This window comes from Drosophila miranda, chromosome 2 (assembly GCF_003369915.1).
Source record: "Drosophila miranda strain MSH22 chromosome 2, D.miranda_PacBio2.1, whole genome shotgun sequence".
NCBI classification, from domain to species: Eukaryota; Metazoa; Arthropoda; class Insecta; order Diptera; family Drosophilidae; genus Drosophila; species Drosophila miranda.
This window is the reverse complement of record NC_046675.1, coordinates 21331527-21345981: the sequence shown is the minus strand read 5'-3', so window position 1 is coordinate 21345981 and position 14455 is coordinate 21331527. Positions and strand designations below refer to the sequence as shown.

Genomic DNA, 14455 nt, shown 5'->3' with positions numbered 1-14455 from the left:
ATACAGCATTTGGGTATGTTATATTTTTATAAGCAGATGAACATATTTTCTTATTTTGGATACCAAATTATGTATTTGTCCTTGTATGTCCCTAAAACAGCCTGACAGTTCGTCATAGTATAATATTGTTTCATCTGTAGGAATAACTGTTGAACAGGGGTTTTAGTGCTATAGCAAATCAATTTGATATATAGATCTATTAAAATTTCGATTATTACAAAGATAACGATAAAATATACAATTTGGATAGTTTTTTTAGAAGAGAGAGAGATTTTCAGAAATGGCCTACCTGTGGAAATCCAACTAAAAAATTTGTATATAATCTTTTATTTGTTATTTATTAATTTAACGCTTATATAAAATATGAACTTAAAACTTACCAGCGCTGGCTACTCGAACCTTAGACGCACCAGATAATGTATCTCAACGAGAATGTATAGGGTATCATATATTTCTTATATATAATATAACGACTAAATCATATCTATTTTTTAGATTTAGGTTAGGATTTCACTTTCAATAGCCTGTCGATGATCTAGTTTACGTTTTGTTGATGGGCTCTTATCAATGTGGGACCGATCGCTGTTACAGAGTCGTCAGGACTAAGGGGTGCTATTACGATCCAGCAATAACCATCTAAACTTGAAACTTGAAAATGACAATGAAAATATATGAATGCAAGAATCTTATTCCGGCCACTTAGTACTTGATCTTGCCCTCAATCCCCGTAAAAACTGCGCCCCTGGGCAGGTAACCAAGAATCAAACACACGCGACACTCAATTGCCATTAGCGTCCAATCTAGTCATCAACTATTCCAGCGATACTGGTACTCGTACTGCCACTGGCCAGTGGCCACCAGAGATCCACTCCACAGCGCCACTGGTGACAATTAACGTGTTCAATCAGCATGAAAACCATGTCGAAGTCATCATGGATGAGCCGGCAACAGCGCTTGGATCAGTGCAAACAAAGCCCTAGCCCAGAGCGGTCGAGGAAGTCCAGTATTTCCGAATAAAATTTTCAAATTAGATCAAAATGCTCATTAAACTTCTGCCTCTGATGCTGATAATTGGCTACAGCAGCATTTTTGTGCCTGGCAGTGCACAAAATCTGTTGGACCGGCTCCGGCCAGTGAATGTGACTCGGTTCGATGATGGCATCAAAGTCGTGTCCGGCACCAAAGTGAAGCGATACGAACGTCTGACGGTGCCGCTGGGAGGTCCGGTTGGCATACCAGGAGGGGCTGGTCTTTTGGGACCTCTGTTACCCCCACAACCGGCCTATTTGGGATATACTTATGTAAGATTTTGGCACAGAATCTTGGTTCTATTATTAACTATTTCTTCAAGCAGTTGGTTCCCCAATGGCAGGCGGGTGCAAAGCTAGTGGGCGATGGCGAGGCAGCGGGCGTGGCCGGGATGATCACTTTCCAGCAGCTGCCTTACAACTCGGACATTAAGGTGACCATCAATGTGACTGGGCTTCCTCCGGGAAAGCATGCTCTCCATATCCACACCTTCGGTGATGTCAGCGATGGCTGCAAGTCTACGGGCGGACAGTTTCCCAATAACTTTGTAAGTTTTAAAGGCATGGATCAAATCTGCAACACTTTACTCCATAAAATAAATACTTTCAGCTGGGCAATGTGGACGCCAAAGACGATGGCAGCATATCCGCAGTCTTCCAGAGCATCTACATACAGTTGTTTGGTTTCAATGGCATTGTGGGCAGGGCCATTGTGATTCACAGCAAAGCTATCGATCTGAATACGGCTCTCAATGCGGAGGTCTTCTCTTCGTCGCTTCAGGCCATGCCGAATGCCTTGGCCTATCAAAATGAGGAGAACTCTGTGGGTCCACCCATAGCTTGTGGCGTGATTAGCCTCATGAGCACTGCCGCAGCTCCAGCATCCGGTTCATCGGCTGCGGCAGTGGAGAAAAGGGAGATTTAACGCATTTATAAATATTATCCAAACCCACATAATTTAATAAATATTCTCGGTATATGTAAATGTATCTTTCATCTCTATGGAATTACACTCTTTAATTATTTGAAGCAGACTTTTGGAATCAGGTAAAGTACATATTCGATTTCTGGGATTCTTGCAGTTGTCAGTTTATCTTCTCTAATAAAAATAGCGTCCGACTTTTAATTTCCAATTGTTATATCTGCACTGTAATTTATTCTCTTTATGTGTTCTCTGCTGTGCATTGCCACCAATAACCATTAAAAAGAAATGAGAACAGAGCTAAAGCCTGCAGATAATATTTATGGATACGAATATACACACTTGTGCCTACAAGATAATACTTATTGTATCCCTGTTTGTTTTGCACATTACAGGAACAAACATACATATATCTATACAAATAATAAATTACGAAATTCTTATACATAGTTATAGCATCATGTGCAGCCAACAAATGTCAACATCTATATCAAAGTTTATACAGTACAACATTGATATAATACGATTATGCTGAAGAAGAACTTCAGTGGAATCGCCGGGGAACCACAAAGAAAAGTTAATGCTACGCTGCCTGCAATAATTATACGATCGTCATAAAATTTGGTAGATCAGTGACTCTTGCAGCAAATTTTAGAGCACCAACCTTTCCTTCACGCGTATATTACTCCATATCTCTGCGAGATGCACATGTTCAAACAAATATCAAGGCCATGCCCGGCCGATGATCCTGAGCAAAAATCCATTCTATGTTGTAATCTACCAGAGACTTCTTAAAGTTATCTCCAAATCTGACAGAGTTTTTACCATCGTCAGTAATCCATCAGCCATGTTGGGAATTCCATTGCCAACAACAATGCCCCCCGGGGGACTTATCAAATTCTGCTCAGCTTTAATGCCAGCTACGTGCGGCGCATGCCCAAAGGTCTGGGGCGCCGTTATCCAAACTTTCTTCGCACGATGCATTCAATGCTTTGGACAGTTGCTTGCCAAACCTCAAGATGTGCGTACGCGAAAGTAAAAGTTTTCCCAGCCTTTGGATAATTTTCTTGGTTCTGGGCTTGGCCCAAGGCCTGACAGAGATAGATTCGCAAGATCCCGAGGATCCCGAAGATCCCTTTTCCAGCACAGATGAGGCCAGGTTCGATTGGCCTTGGTCCCGCAACAAGACGACCAAAGGTACACCTGCCGGTCTGAATTTGAAGAACGAATACGCCCAGATGGAAATTGCCAGCTTTAGCGACTTTGAACGCCATCCGTGCCGACGTGTCTGCCAGCAAGGCCAGAGCCAGACCTGCTACTACCAACTGGTGGTGCACAACTACCAGAGACTGGGACCCGAGTGCCAGCGCTGCCAGTACGATGAGCGGGCCTGCGCCGCAGAGTACTGCCTCTTTGGCGACGGTGTTGCCTCTCCCGTGATGGCCGTTAATCGAATGATACCGGGACCGCCCATCGAGCTGTGCGAGAACGATACTGTGGTGGTGGATGTACTCAACTATCTGGGCGAGGCCACCACCATGCATTGGCATGGTTTGAACATGCGGCGCTCGCCGGAGATGGACGGAGCCGCATTTATCACCCAGAACCCGGTGCAGCCGGGCGAGGTCTATCGCTACGAGTTCCTGGCCGATCGCAGTGGATCGCTATGGTACCACAGCCACATGGGCTGGCAGAGGGGATTCGGGGTGGCAGGTCACCTGATCATACGACAGACGCGCCAGGCCAACCAGCACGCACATCTCTACGACTACGATCTGGTGGAGCATGCGTTGATGGTGCAGGACATATTCTACGACCACGAGCTGACGACGGTGCGAAACATACTCATCAATGGGAAGGGCAGGAACCACCTCAACCAACTGCCGGATAACGACAACCGACATCGGTACGAGCGCCTCCGGGTCACTCCTGGCTATCGCTATCGTATGCGAGTCCTTCTCAATGGGATCGACAACTGCCCCGTGGAGTTCTCCATTGAGCAACATAAGCTGCTGATCATCAGCACAGATGGCAACGACATTGAGCCCGTGCTGGCTGATGGGTTTTTCCTTACCTCTGCCGAGAGATTTGACTTTGTTCTGGAGGCCAGTCAGGTGGCCAAGAACTATTGGATCCGAGTCCGCGGCTACGAGCAGTGCGAAGGTCTCAAACTGTACCAGGGCGCAGTGCTCAGCTATCGTGGCGCCACTCGCAGTGAGTTGCCACGGGGCAACATTTTGGTTAGCCCACAGAGCAGGGCTCTCGATGCGGATAATTTCCTCAAGCCCACGAATATTTCCGGGCAGAGCAAAGCTCTGTCTGCGGCCCCCGTGTTGGTCAACGATTATCGCATTATGCCCACGATTGCCGCCGGCCCTGCTGCCTTCCTTCGCCTGGCAACGGCCGAAAAGGACAACAATGTGGGCACTGTGGCCCTCCGTTCGCTGCAACCTGTTCCTTGGCCCCGCAACACAAAGTTCCGCACCTACTACTCCAGTTTTAGTCTCCGTCGGGCCCCAAATGGGGAGATGCTCTTCCAGATCGATGAGATCTCGTACATTCCTCCGGGTATATCCCTGTTGCAGGGTCGGCATCTCTTCCAGGACGATGGATACTTTTGCAACCGGAGTTCTCTCGCCGCTCAGGGTCGCAACTGTCAGCAGGATGTCTGCGAATGCCTCAACGTAATCCGGATGCCTGCCTACCGCCCCATCGAGATGGTGGTGGCCAACTACATGGTCAACACGCATCCCTTCCATGTCCATGGCACCTCCTTCCACCTGGTTGGCCAGGGCGTTGTGGGCAATATGGAAGACCTTCGCAATGTAAGTAGCTACACAATAAATCCAGATACTTTCATTAATTCCATACCATTTCCATTTTTAGATTCAGCAACTCGATCGCCAGGGACTTCTGCCTCGACTGCCTGACCACTACCATGCGGTGCTCAAGGACTCGGTGCAGATACCGGGATTGGGCTACATCATAGTCCGCTTCATTTCAAATAATCCCGGTTTCTGGCTCTATCACTGCCATGTGGAAGCCCACGCAGTCCAGGGAATGATGGCCGTGCTCAAGATCGGCGAGAATCATCAGATAAAACGAATTCCGGCTCGAGTGCGTTGCTAGTTTTAGAAAAATTATTCCTCATAAGTAATTAAAAGTTATTTAATTTTTTGGATTTCCATAAACATAATTAGAATTATTTTTGCAAAAAAATACAATCACTTTTTCTGATAGATTTGCAGTTCTGAATGATAGCAGTTTAATATTGATTCTAAAATGATGGAAAATTGAATCTAAATAGATATATAAATCTGTATCAGTATATTGCTGGAAATCAGCTAATTTGAAGTCAGAGGTAGCCATATAATAATAGGACAGCGACACCTTTATAAAGCAGGGAAAAACTGTAGAAACACAATCAATATCGCCTCTATTGCGTGCATAAAATTGGATTTTGTTTAGAAAAATTCATTATCTTAAGATTTTTTCCATTTATATGTTTGTCAAAGGCTGGTGTCGTCTTTCGTTCCTGTGTAGATTACGTTTCGATGAGAGGTTCGATTGCTTTATTAACTTGTTCCTACGATTAGGGAGCTTATCAAATAACTTAAAGTAAAGTCCTTAAGATAACACAATAACTCAATCAAGCAGCACTGTTCGCCTTCTCGTATTCCTCCATGATGGCAATCACGGGCTCATTGAGATATACACGAACCTCGTGGTTTAAGGCAAAATCTCCGTGATTCCACTCTTTATCCGCCATGCGGTGCATAGACTTCTTGGGCAGACGTTCGCCCAGCGCCTCGACATCTTCCACTGCGGCCATGGCGTCGTTGTCGGAATACCACAAGTGAACATCTGAAGTAATCAGCTCCACGGGATACTCTGGTGGCTCCTCCGAGCCATAGACCTGCAAATTCTTCTTGGGGCCGTAGTCGAATTGACGGAAATAGCCGGATTGCTGCTCCTGGAGGTAGTGAAGCATTTGATCGGTCGAACAGCCTGACGGATGAGTTGCCAAACCATCTGGCATGGCGGTCTATGGATATATTAAGAAGCAATTATGTCAAGGAACAACCTTTTCAGATTTCCTTTTACTTACCATATTAACGCGACCACCGGTGTATAGAGACTGTACAGTATTTTCGCATACCGGACGCAGCATGAAATCCGGTTCACACAGGTTGAAAAGAAGGGCCATGAGGAAGTCGTTGTAAGGCAGAAACTCCTGCGAACCAAACAGCTTTGCATATATCGTCTGATGGCCCAAATAGGGACCCACAGCCCGCACCAATTTGTTAGCCAAGTTCTTCATGATCGCAACCGGTGCGAACATGTGAGCTGTCTTGATTTTCTTATTGTACTCCGGGCGTGAGGACATCAGAGTAAAGAACACCGTCGTTCCTTGCGAGTGACCCACATAGTGGATGGCCTCCTGTCCCTTGCCATTCTCGGTGGACAGGGCATAATCGATCATGGCCGCAATATCGTAGAGCCCAATCTCGTGCCAAGAGAACTGCCAGAAGTGGGGATGCTTTGTGGAGAGCGTCGTGTGGTTCCTAGAGTAGGTGTTGCCGCGACCATTGCCCATCCAAACGTCGTAGCCAGCATCGGCCAGCAGATATGGTAGTCCATCATTGGGTCCGCACAGAATCCAGGCATCCGAGCAGCTCATTAAACCATGCTGAATCAGGACAATAGGACGCTTCTCGTTCTGGTTCTGGAGCTTGTGGGAATAGGGTATGCGAAAGATTCCCACGATGTAGCCATCTTTGGTAAGAACGTGATGATGCTCTGATGGATATCCGTGAGCAGAAATACGATCAGCCTAAAAGTTGATCAATTAATATCAGGATTTGTTTTAAAATCCAGGGCCAACATACCGTCGTCAATCGATCCTTGAGGCCGATGTGGGCCTCTGGGTTATCGTATAGCTGGTAGAAATCAATAGTCCCAACAGGCCCATCTATTGCTGCGGAATAGGTAGCCACGGCCAAGCCAATAAGGATCAGTAACTGCCTAAAGATCGGGCTCTTCATGGTTGGGCGATGGTTCAATAGCAACTGACTGCTGGCCAACGTACGCTTTTCAGCTTTTGTAGGGGGCTCGATTTCAAGTAGTTAATGCTATCACTGTTTTGATAATATATATACTTAGACACTCTAGATTATGCATCCATAAAGAGCAAAATCTAAAAGTTATAAAAATTTGGATTAGAGTAAATAATAAAATAATAAATACAGTTTAAATCGAAACAATACCACCCGAAACAATACGAGTGGGTAAGACCCACCGAATTTTATAGTGATAGGTCTGAAAAACCACAACCATCTAGAACTCTAATTGATGTTTCCGAAAAATGTGTACCTTTTTCGGAGAATTACTTGCGTCACGTACTCAAAAGTTATCGCTAATTAAAGCTACTTGAAGAACCGTGTGATAATCCGCAGAAAATACCCCCCATTGAAAGTTGTTGTTGTTATAGATTATTTAGCAATTTATAGATTTTCAGAGGGGACAATCCAAACCATAAAATTTACGGCATGTACTTGCTAATGGAAAAATTACTATTTGATTAAAAAAGTCGGCTATGATCCAATGAATGAAATTTTTAAGTGGAAGGAAGAGTACATATTATATAGTTTTTCTCGAATGGAGTGTGAATCTGTTGGACCTTGCTATCTTTAGAAGTGGGTGCTGTACTTGTGGGAGTCAAAGAGGCTTCCGTTCTTGATAAGATTGTATTTGTGTTTATTCTGATTTAAATTAATACTACATATGTTATAACTGTGGTACAAACTACTTAAAATGTTTCTTACAAGTGGTCTAGGTCCTTATCACTGGGGGTTTTCTGCCTCGTGTTTATTCATGATGGCGATAATTGGATCATTGATGTAATAGCGCACTTCCCAGTTCATGGCAAAGTCTCCATGATCCCACAGAGGATCCTCCATATGGTGCATTATGGCGTTGGGAATTGTCACGCTCAGGCGAATAACATCCTCCACTGCGGCCATTTCATCGTTGTCCGAGTACCACATATGCATTTCACAAGTAATCTTCTCGGTGGGATAATCGGCTGGTGTTTCCGTGCCGTAATATTTCAGATTCCTCTTTGTGCCATAGTCGAACTCACGGAAGTGTCCTGACTGATGTTCCTGCATGTAGTGCAGGATTTGGTCGGTTGAGACGCCAGCGGGCATGACCCCAACCAGCATATTTGAGGCGGTCTATTATGGTTAAAAGTAAAAATATTAGACACTTATAAGTTAATCAGAGAGATAATCATTTGTAGACCTACCTTATTGGTTCGTCCTTCTTGGGTTGTGTTATCATTGCTGCTGCTGCAGAAATTAGAGACCACGGATCCGGTTCGGCAAATGTTGTACATCAGAGCAAGGACAAAGTCATTGTGGGGTAGGAACTCCTGGGAGCAGAAGAGCCGCGAGTAGGCATTGTTGAGTCCCAAATAGGGTGACAGGGTGTTCACCATAATGTCATCCATGTGGTCCATAAAGGCCACCGGAGCCAGCATGTGAGCAGTCTTGATCTTTGCATTGTACTCCGGACGCGAGGAAAGCAGTGCGAACAGAACAGTGGTGCCTTGTGAGTGGCCCACATAGTGGATGCCCGTCTGTCCCTTGCCGTTCTCCGTGGAGAGCGTGTAGTCGATGGAAGCGGCGATGTCGAAGTACCCGATCTCGTGCCAGCTGAACCGCCAGAAGTTGGGATGCTTCGTGGAGAGGGAAGTATGGTTTCTGGAGTAGCGGTTACCTCGAGCATTTCCCATCCAGACATCGTAGCCGGCATCCGAGAGCAGGAAGGGAAGGGCGTCGTCTGGGCCCAGGCAGGGCCAGCCATCGGAACTGCCGAAGAGTCCGTGCTGGATGAAGGCGATGGGACGCTGCTGGTCCTCATTCTGCAGATTGTGCGAGTAGGGAATGCGGAAGAGGCTGATGATATAGCCATCTTCGGTGGTCACATAATGTCGCTCAGCTGGATAGCCGTGCTCCGTGATGTAATCAAGCTGTGCCAAACGAAAAGGATGAGCACTCGGCAATCGTTTGTTACATTCGTGGGATAGTTACCGTGGTTGGAGCAGTGGCCAAAGACAGATGCGCATCGGGATTGTTGAACAGCTGGTAGAAGTCGGTAACCTCCGCAGGATCCGCATCCGGCACCACAGGAGCACCTTCTACGATTGTGCTTAGGCAAATCCATACCAAAGCGATGTGGACACCGATGTGTAATCCGGACATGTTTCTGCTGAACTATGGCAAATGCGCAGTGCACCACAGCCTTTAAAGACTACCGCGGGGGACTCGATTAGCCCACTAATCTCTTTGCGATACGTATCAGAAATATGAGCCAATTAAGGGCGCATAAACTTAAGTGGAGGAAAATCCATAAAGCTATTTTTGAAATAGTTAAGGCTACATACTCGTCGCTTGGAGAAGGAGGGAATAACAATACTCTTATAGTAAAATGAGCATTATTTAATCATTGGTGCTCGCGCAATAGGCGCAATACCTATTTTTGTAGAAAATGTACCAAAGATGATTGCATTCCCGGACCAATAGTGTACGAGTATAGCCGCCATATACTCCATACACCATATACTTCAGGGCTATAGTAACCCCAAGAAAAAAGAGCAAAACTTAAATCTAAACTGATATGGTAAGAGAGTTTTTTAAAATAAATGTAATTTCACTGACGCCGAATTTAAATTTGTTTTATTTTATATATTTTATATAGTTCCTACAAATTTAATATATTAGAATTGTTTTAAGGTCATTTATTATGAGATTAAATATTGACCATATTAAAAAGACCTTTTAATACAATTATGTTTCAATAATCGACTTGTCTATTGAATCTGATCCAGTATATATACTTTATATATACTTTATGGGGTCGTAAACGCTTCACTCTTGGTATTACAAACATCCATTTCCACCAGACATCTAATAAACGCATACACGCTTTAAGTATCGGGTATAACAGCCAGTCGTTTTGTTCGATTGTCCAAGATTGTCGAATAATCTCGGAGAAATAGGAACAGTTGGGAGCAAGCCTATGCGCTACGCTGGTCTATTCATTAAAAATCAGCTTAATGAAAATATTGGATTCTTTTCTCTAATCTGAATTTTATTACTTTTAGATTTTGCTCTTTATAGATGCATTATCTAGAGTGTCTAAATATATATATTATCAAAACAGTGATAGCATTAACTACTTGAAATCGAGCCCCCTACAAAAGCTGAAAAGCGTACGTTGGCCAGCAGTCAGTTGCTATTGAACCATCGCCAAACCATGAAGAGCCCGATCTTTAGGCAGTTACTGATCCTTATTGGCTTGGCCGTGGCTACCTATTCCGCAGCAATAGATGGGCCGGTTGGGGCAATTGATTTCTACCAGCTATACGATAACCCAGAGGCCCACATCGGCCTCAAGGATCGATTGACGACGGTATGTTGGCCCTGGATCTTAAAACAAATCCTGATATTAATTGATCAACTTTTAGGCTGATCGTATTTCTGCTCACGGATATCCATCAGAGCATCATCACGTTCTTACCGAAGATGGCTACATCGTGGGAATCTTTCGCATACCCTATTCCCACAAGCTCCAGAACCAGAACGAGAAGCGACCTATTGTCCTGATTCAGCATGGTTTAATGAGCTGCTCGGATGCCTGGATCCTGTGCGGACCCAATGATGGACTACCATATCTGCTGGCCGATGCTGGCTACGACGTTTGGATGGGCAATGGTCGCGGCAACACCTACTCTAGGAACCACACGACGCTCTCCACAAAGCATCCCCACTTCTGGCAGTTTTCTTGGCACGAGATTGGGCTCTACGATATTGCGGCCATGATCGATTATGCCCTGTCCACCGAGAATGGCAAGGGACAGGACGCCATCCACTATGTGGGTCACTCGCAAGGAACGACGGTGTTCTTTGCTCTGATGTCCTCACGCCCGGAGTACAATAAGAAAATCAAGACAGCTCACATGTTCGCACCGGTTGCGATCATGAAGAACTTGGCTAACAAATTGGTGCGGGCTGTGGGTCCCTATTTGGGCCATCAGACGATATATGCAAAGCTGTTTGGTTCGCAGGAGTTTCTGCCTTACAACGACTTCCTCATGGCACTGCTCTTCAACATGTGTCAGCCGGATTTCATGCTACGTCCGGTATGCGAGAGTGACGTAGAGTTAGATGGCCGTGTCAATACGGTGAGTAGGAGGATATCACAAAAGGTTGTACATAATTGTATTTAAATGCTTGAGAATTATCCGTAGACCGCCTTACCAGAGGGACTATCAACACATCCTGGGGGCTGTTCTACCGATCAAATGCTTCACTACCTCCAAGAGCAGCAATCCGGCTATTTCCGTCAATTCGACTACGGCCCCAAGAAGAATTTGCAGGTCTATGGCTCGGAGGAGCCACCAGAGTATCCCGTGGAGCTGATTACTTCAGATGTTCACATGTGGTATTCCGACAACGATGACCTGGCTGCTGTGGAGGATGTCGAGGCACTGGGAGTACGTCTGCCCAAAAAGTTTATGCACCGCATGGTGGATAAAGAGTGGGATCACGTCGACTTTGCCCTGAACTGGAAGATTCGCGAATATCTGAATGAGCCCGTGATTGCCATCATGGAGGAATACGAGAAGGAGAACAGTGATATATAATTAAATCATTGTATTAAATTTAATTCTAGCTTTGTTAATCGCATTTAATTTAAGTTACTTGATAAGCAAATGATAATCAGGTTTAAATATAAGTAAATATAAGCTCCACAACAACACTTTTTTTATCGTTGAAAATATTATAAGTGCAATAAATTAACTACACAGAATACTTATAGCCAATACAATTAATTCACAAGCGAAAATCAATTGTAATTCTTTTCAAATGTTGTATTGCTTAAAGATACATTGCAGTATTTTAGGCGATTGTGATAGTTTTCTAGCAAGAGATCTAATCCACTTTCTCCTCAAGTTTTAGGTCCAACCTCCTTGCACTTCACAAACGACCAGAGGAACACATTTGCTTTTTCCACTTGAACAATTTCTGATTGCGAGTGGATGGATGGATGGCAGGCCAGCCAAGAGAGAGAATAATGCATATTCGAGCTTTTCATTCCCATTTCACTAGTTCACATCTAAAACATCTCTCCGAGGGCCCAGTCCATTACTGCGTGTGTGTGTTTGTGTATCTGTTATCTGTATCTGTATCTGTATCTGTATCTGAGCCGTTGAATTAGGCATAAATACCCCCGGGTGGATATGCTCAAACGAAAAGAGAAATGAGAAGATAGTCTGGCATCTGATGGCTGCCAAGTTCAAGGTCATGATTCGGCGGTCTGACTCTCAATTCGACAGCCAAATTTTGGCTTTGATTTAATTGGTCCTAATTTGTGGGCTGTATAATCAATGGTCATGTATAGTTCTTGTCGAGCCGAGAAATATCCGTGCGATTACTTAATTGGATTAATTTTATTGTACAATGAGCATGGGGGCGGGCATAGCATTCACTGACTGATCTGAGAATAAGCGACTGCCTGCTATTTTTAGCTTGAGATTAAATCTCACTCTTCTCCGCGTTCGCCTCTTCACAGTCGGCGGAAAGCGGAATTACAACAAACAAGCAAACACACACAAACTGTTTGCCAGCGTCTGAAACGAGCAGGCAACGAGGCGTGGCAAGTAAAAAACACACGGAAGCGTTAAATTGGCTCAAGTGTGCCCAAAACAAAACGAAAACCAGCAGAACAAAAAGTATCCAAGCACACAAGAGGAGCCAAACGGAGCCAAAGGCAAGGCAAGCTGCTCGGAAGTAACTGAAACATCCAAGCTGCAGCTGCAGCTGCAACTGTTGCCATAGAGAAAATATTTCTCAAAAAATGTAACTAAACAACCATGTGGGTGGGTCCATGCTGTTAGCCCTTCAATGGAGAGCAAACTACATATATTTTTTTGGTATCTTCCAATTTGTTGTAGGAATAATACACACGTGTTGTTTTTTGATTGTCACCAAGTAGTCCTTCATTTTAGGTGTTTCAAAATATATTACCCAAAGCTGTAAAGATCAGCTGACAAATAATTAAAACACAAAGCTCGCAAAAAACAGAATACATTAGCTTGAACTTTATGAATCAATAAAAAAGAACATGTAAAAGAAACGTCCAGCAATAAAAGGGTTTTCATTTAATAAAAAAAACAGGGAGCATTGCCAATTGGTCGCTTGGCACACTGAGGGTTAACTTTAAGCTAGTATTTTGGCGCCAAGTCATAAAGCCAGAAAAGTTGTGGCTCGCAGACAAATTAAGCCCACCCAGAAGGGTCAAGAGCTGGGGCCATGGTCTCGGTCATTATTTTGCATATGCTAAGCACTGGTTTTCAGTCTCAGAGTCTCGCTTTTTCTGGGTTTTCCTTTTTGTTTGGCGCACAAAAATAATTAAATTTTGTAGCAATTTGTGGCCTTTTTTTTTTTTTTTGGGCGCCATATTTGCATTTGGTTGTTTTTATTGCGGCTGCTACTGTACGCTATCTGCTCTTTAAAGCGTTGAGCGATAAGGCAGCATTTACCATATAATACTACATCGTATTACCGTTTCTGTTTGCAGCAATTTATGATTTTAACGACATTATTTTTTTATGATCATTACATGTTCATCCAGTCTCTTCTTTGGGGTGTAATTTTCACTTCTTATCATTTACTTGCAGTTTTTCAACTTTAACTATGGGGCTGGGCATCCGTTAAAATCTAATTATAGTATGTTGAAACTTTTGAAGCGAAACCGAACTTTTGGAACTGGGCTAAAGTCTTGAAGCTGATCAAATTGTTTAATAATTCTAATGGAAAACGCAATTATGTTTTTGTGTAATCATTTAAGCTGCTTGTACTTGTTTCCTTGATACACCCCAACCAAAGGTTTTCCTCAGCAAAAGATTTCCCAACAGTGGAAGTCACGTTGTGTGTGCATTATTTAGTTTTCTCAAATTGAATTTCGCTTGCCTTCTCTCAGATCTCCGTCTATATATAGTACACGTACTATTGTAAGTGTTGTAATTGATTGTCAAGAATCAATTAGTGCGTTTGTAGGGCCTGGAGCTTAGACTGGATGTAGTTGACTGTTTTAAGTTAACCCAAATTGCTGCACAATTCAGAGGCAGATAGCTTTGCCATTGTCCGCCCATTAATGTGCATTAAATCCAATAAAATAGAGCTGGAGCAGCAAGTGAAATGGAGGCGAGTGAAGGCGAGTACGAGTCCGAGCGACAACGTTTCCATTTACTTTGCACTTGAGTTGGGTTTCATTGGAAGGCAAAGTCAGCCAAGAGTGGGATCTGCCACAGTTCTACAGTTTCACGCGGTGGCTCTGTCAGTCGGATATAGCCAATTTCGGCATTTGGACGGTTAGCTAACTCTGTTGGCCATTTTTTAAAATTCGATTTCTGTCGCATCCTGTTTCGCAGCTTAAA

The 14455-nt window shown here is 44.1% G+C and overlaps 5 protein-coding genes across 5 annotated transcripts; 3 read left to right on the top strand and 2 right to left on the bottom strand.

The window, feature by feature from the left end:
* Positions 1 to 52: 52 nt before the first annotated feature.
* On the top strand, positions 53 to 1997 carry LOC108153898 (superoxide dismutase [Cu-Zn], chloroplastic). The gene is made up of 3 exons (XM_017283996.2): positions 53 to 1301; positions 1355 to 1576; positions 1639 to 1997. The coding sequence occupies exons 1-3, from the start codon at positions 1038 to 1040 to the stop codon at positions 1951 to 1953; spliced, it is 801 nt and encodes a 266-aa protein (XP_017139485.1). The 5' UTR covers positions 53 to 1037; the 3' UTR covers positions 1954 to 1997.
* A 965-nt stretch (positions 1998 to 2962) lies between these two features.
* LOC108154516 (laccase) lies at positions 2963 to 5125 on the top strand. Its single transcript, XM_017284817.2, has 2 exons — positions 2963 to 4775; positions 4837 to 5125. Exons 1-2 carry the CDS (start codon positions 2970 to 2972, stop codon positions 5077 to 5079), a joined length of 2049 nt encoding a protein of 682 aa, XP_017140306.1. The 5' UTR covers positions 2963 to 2969; the 3' UTR covers positions 5080 to 5125.
* A 363-nt stretch (positions 5126 to 5488) lies between these two features.
* LOC108157832 (lipase 3) lies at positions 5489 to 7031 on the bottom strand. Its single transcript, XM_017290035.2, has 3 exons — positions 6840 to 7031; positions 6059 to 6784; positions 5489 to 5995 (listed from the first exon to the last, which is right to left on the bottom strand). Exons 1-3 carry the CDS (start codon positions 6993 to 6995, stop codon positions 5600 to 5602), a joined length of 1278 nt encoding a protein of 425 aa, XP_017145524.1. The 5' UTR covers positions 6996 to 7031; the 3' UTR covers positions 5489 to 5599.
* A 655-nt stretch (positions 7032 to 7686) lies between these two features.
* Positions 7687 to 9225, bottom strand: LOC108154320 (lipase 3). The gene is made up of 3 exons (XM_017284579.2): positions 9045 to 9225; positions 8258 to 8983; positions 7687 to 8186 (listed from the first exon to the last, which is right to left on the bottom strand). The coding sequence occupies exons 1-3, from the start codon at positions 9213 to 9215 to the stop codon at positions 7794 to 7796; spliced, it is 1290 nt and encodes a 429-aa protein (XP_017140068.1). The 5' UTR covers positions 9216 to 9225; the 3' UTR covers positions 7687 to 7793.
* A 1024-nt stretch (positions 9226 to 10249) lies between these two features.
* On the top strand, positions 10250 to 11674 carry LOC108154363 (lipase 3-like). The gene is made up of 3 exons (XM_017284628.2): positions 10250 to 10425; positions 10481 to 11197; positions 11264 to 11674. Exons 1-3 carry the CDS (start codon positions 10270 to 10272, stop codon positions 11657 to 11659), a joined length of 1269 nt encoding a protein of 422 aa, XP_017140117.1. The 5' UTR covers positions 10250 to 10269; the 3' UTR covers positions 11660 to 11674.
* The last annotated feature ends 2781 nt before the right edge of the window (positions 11675 to 14455 follow it).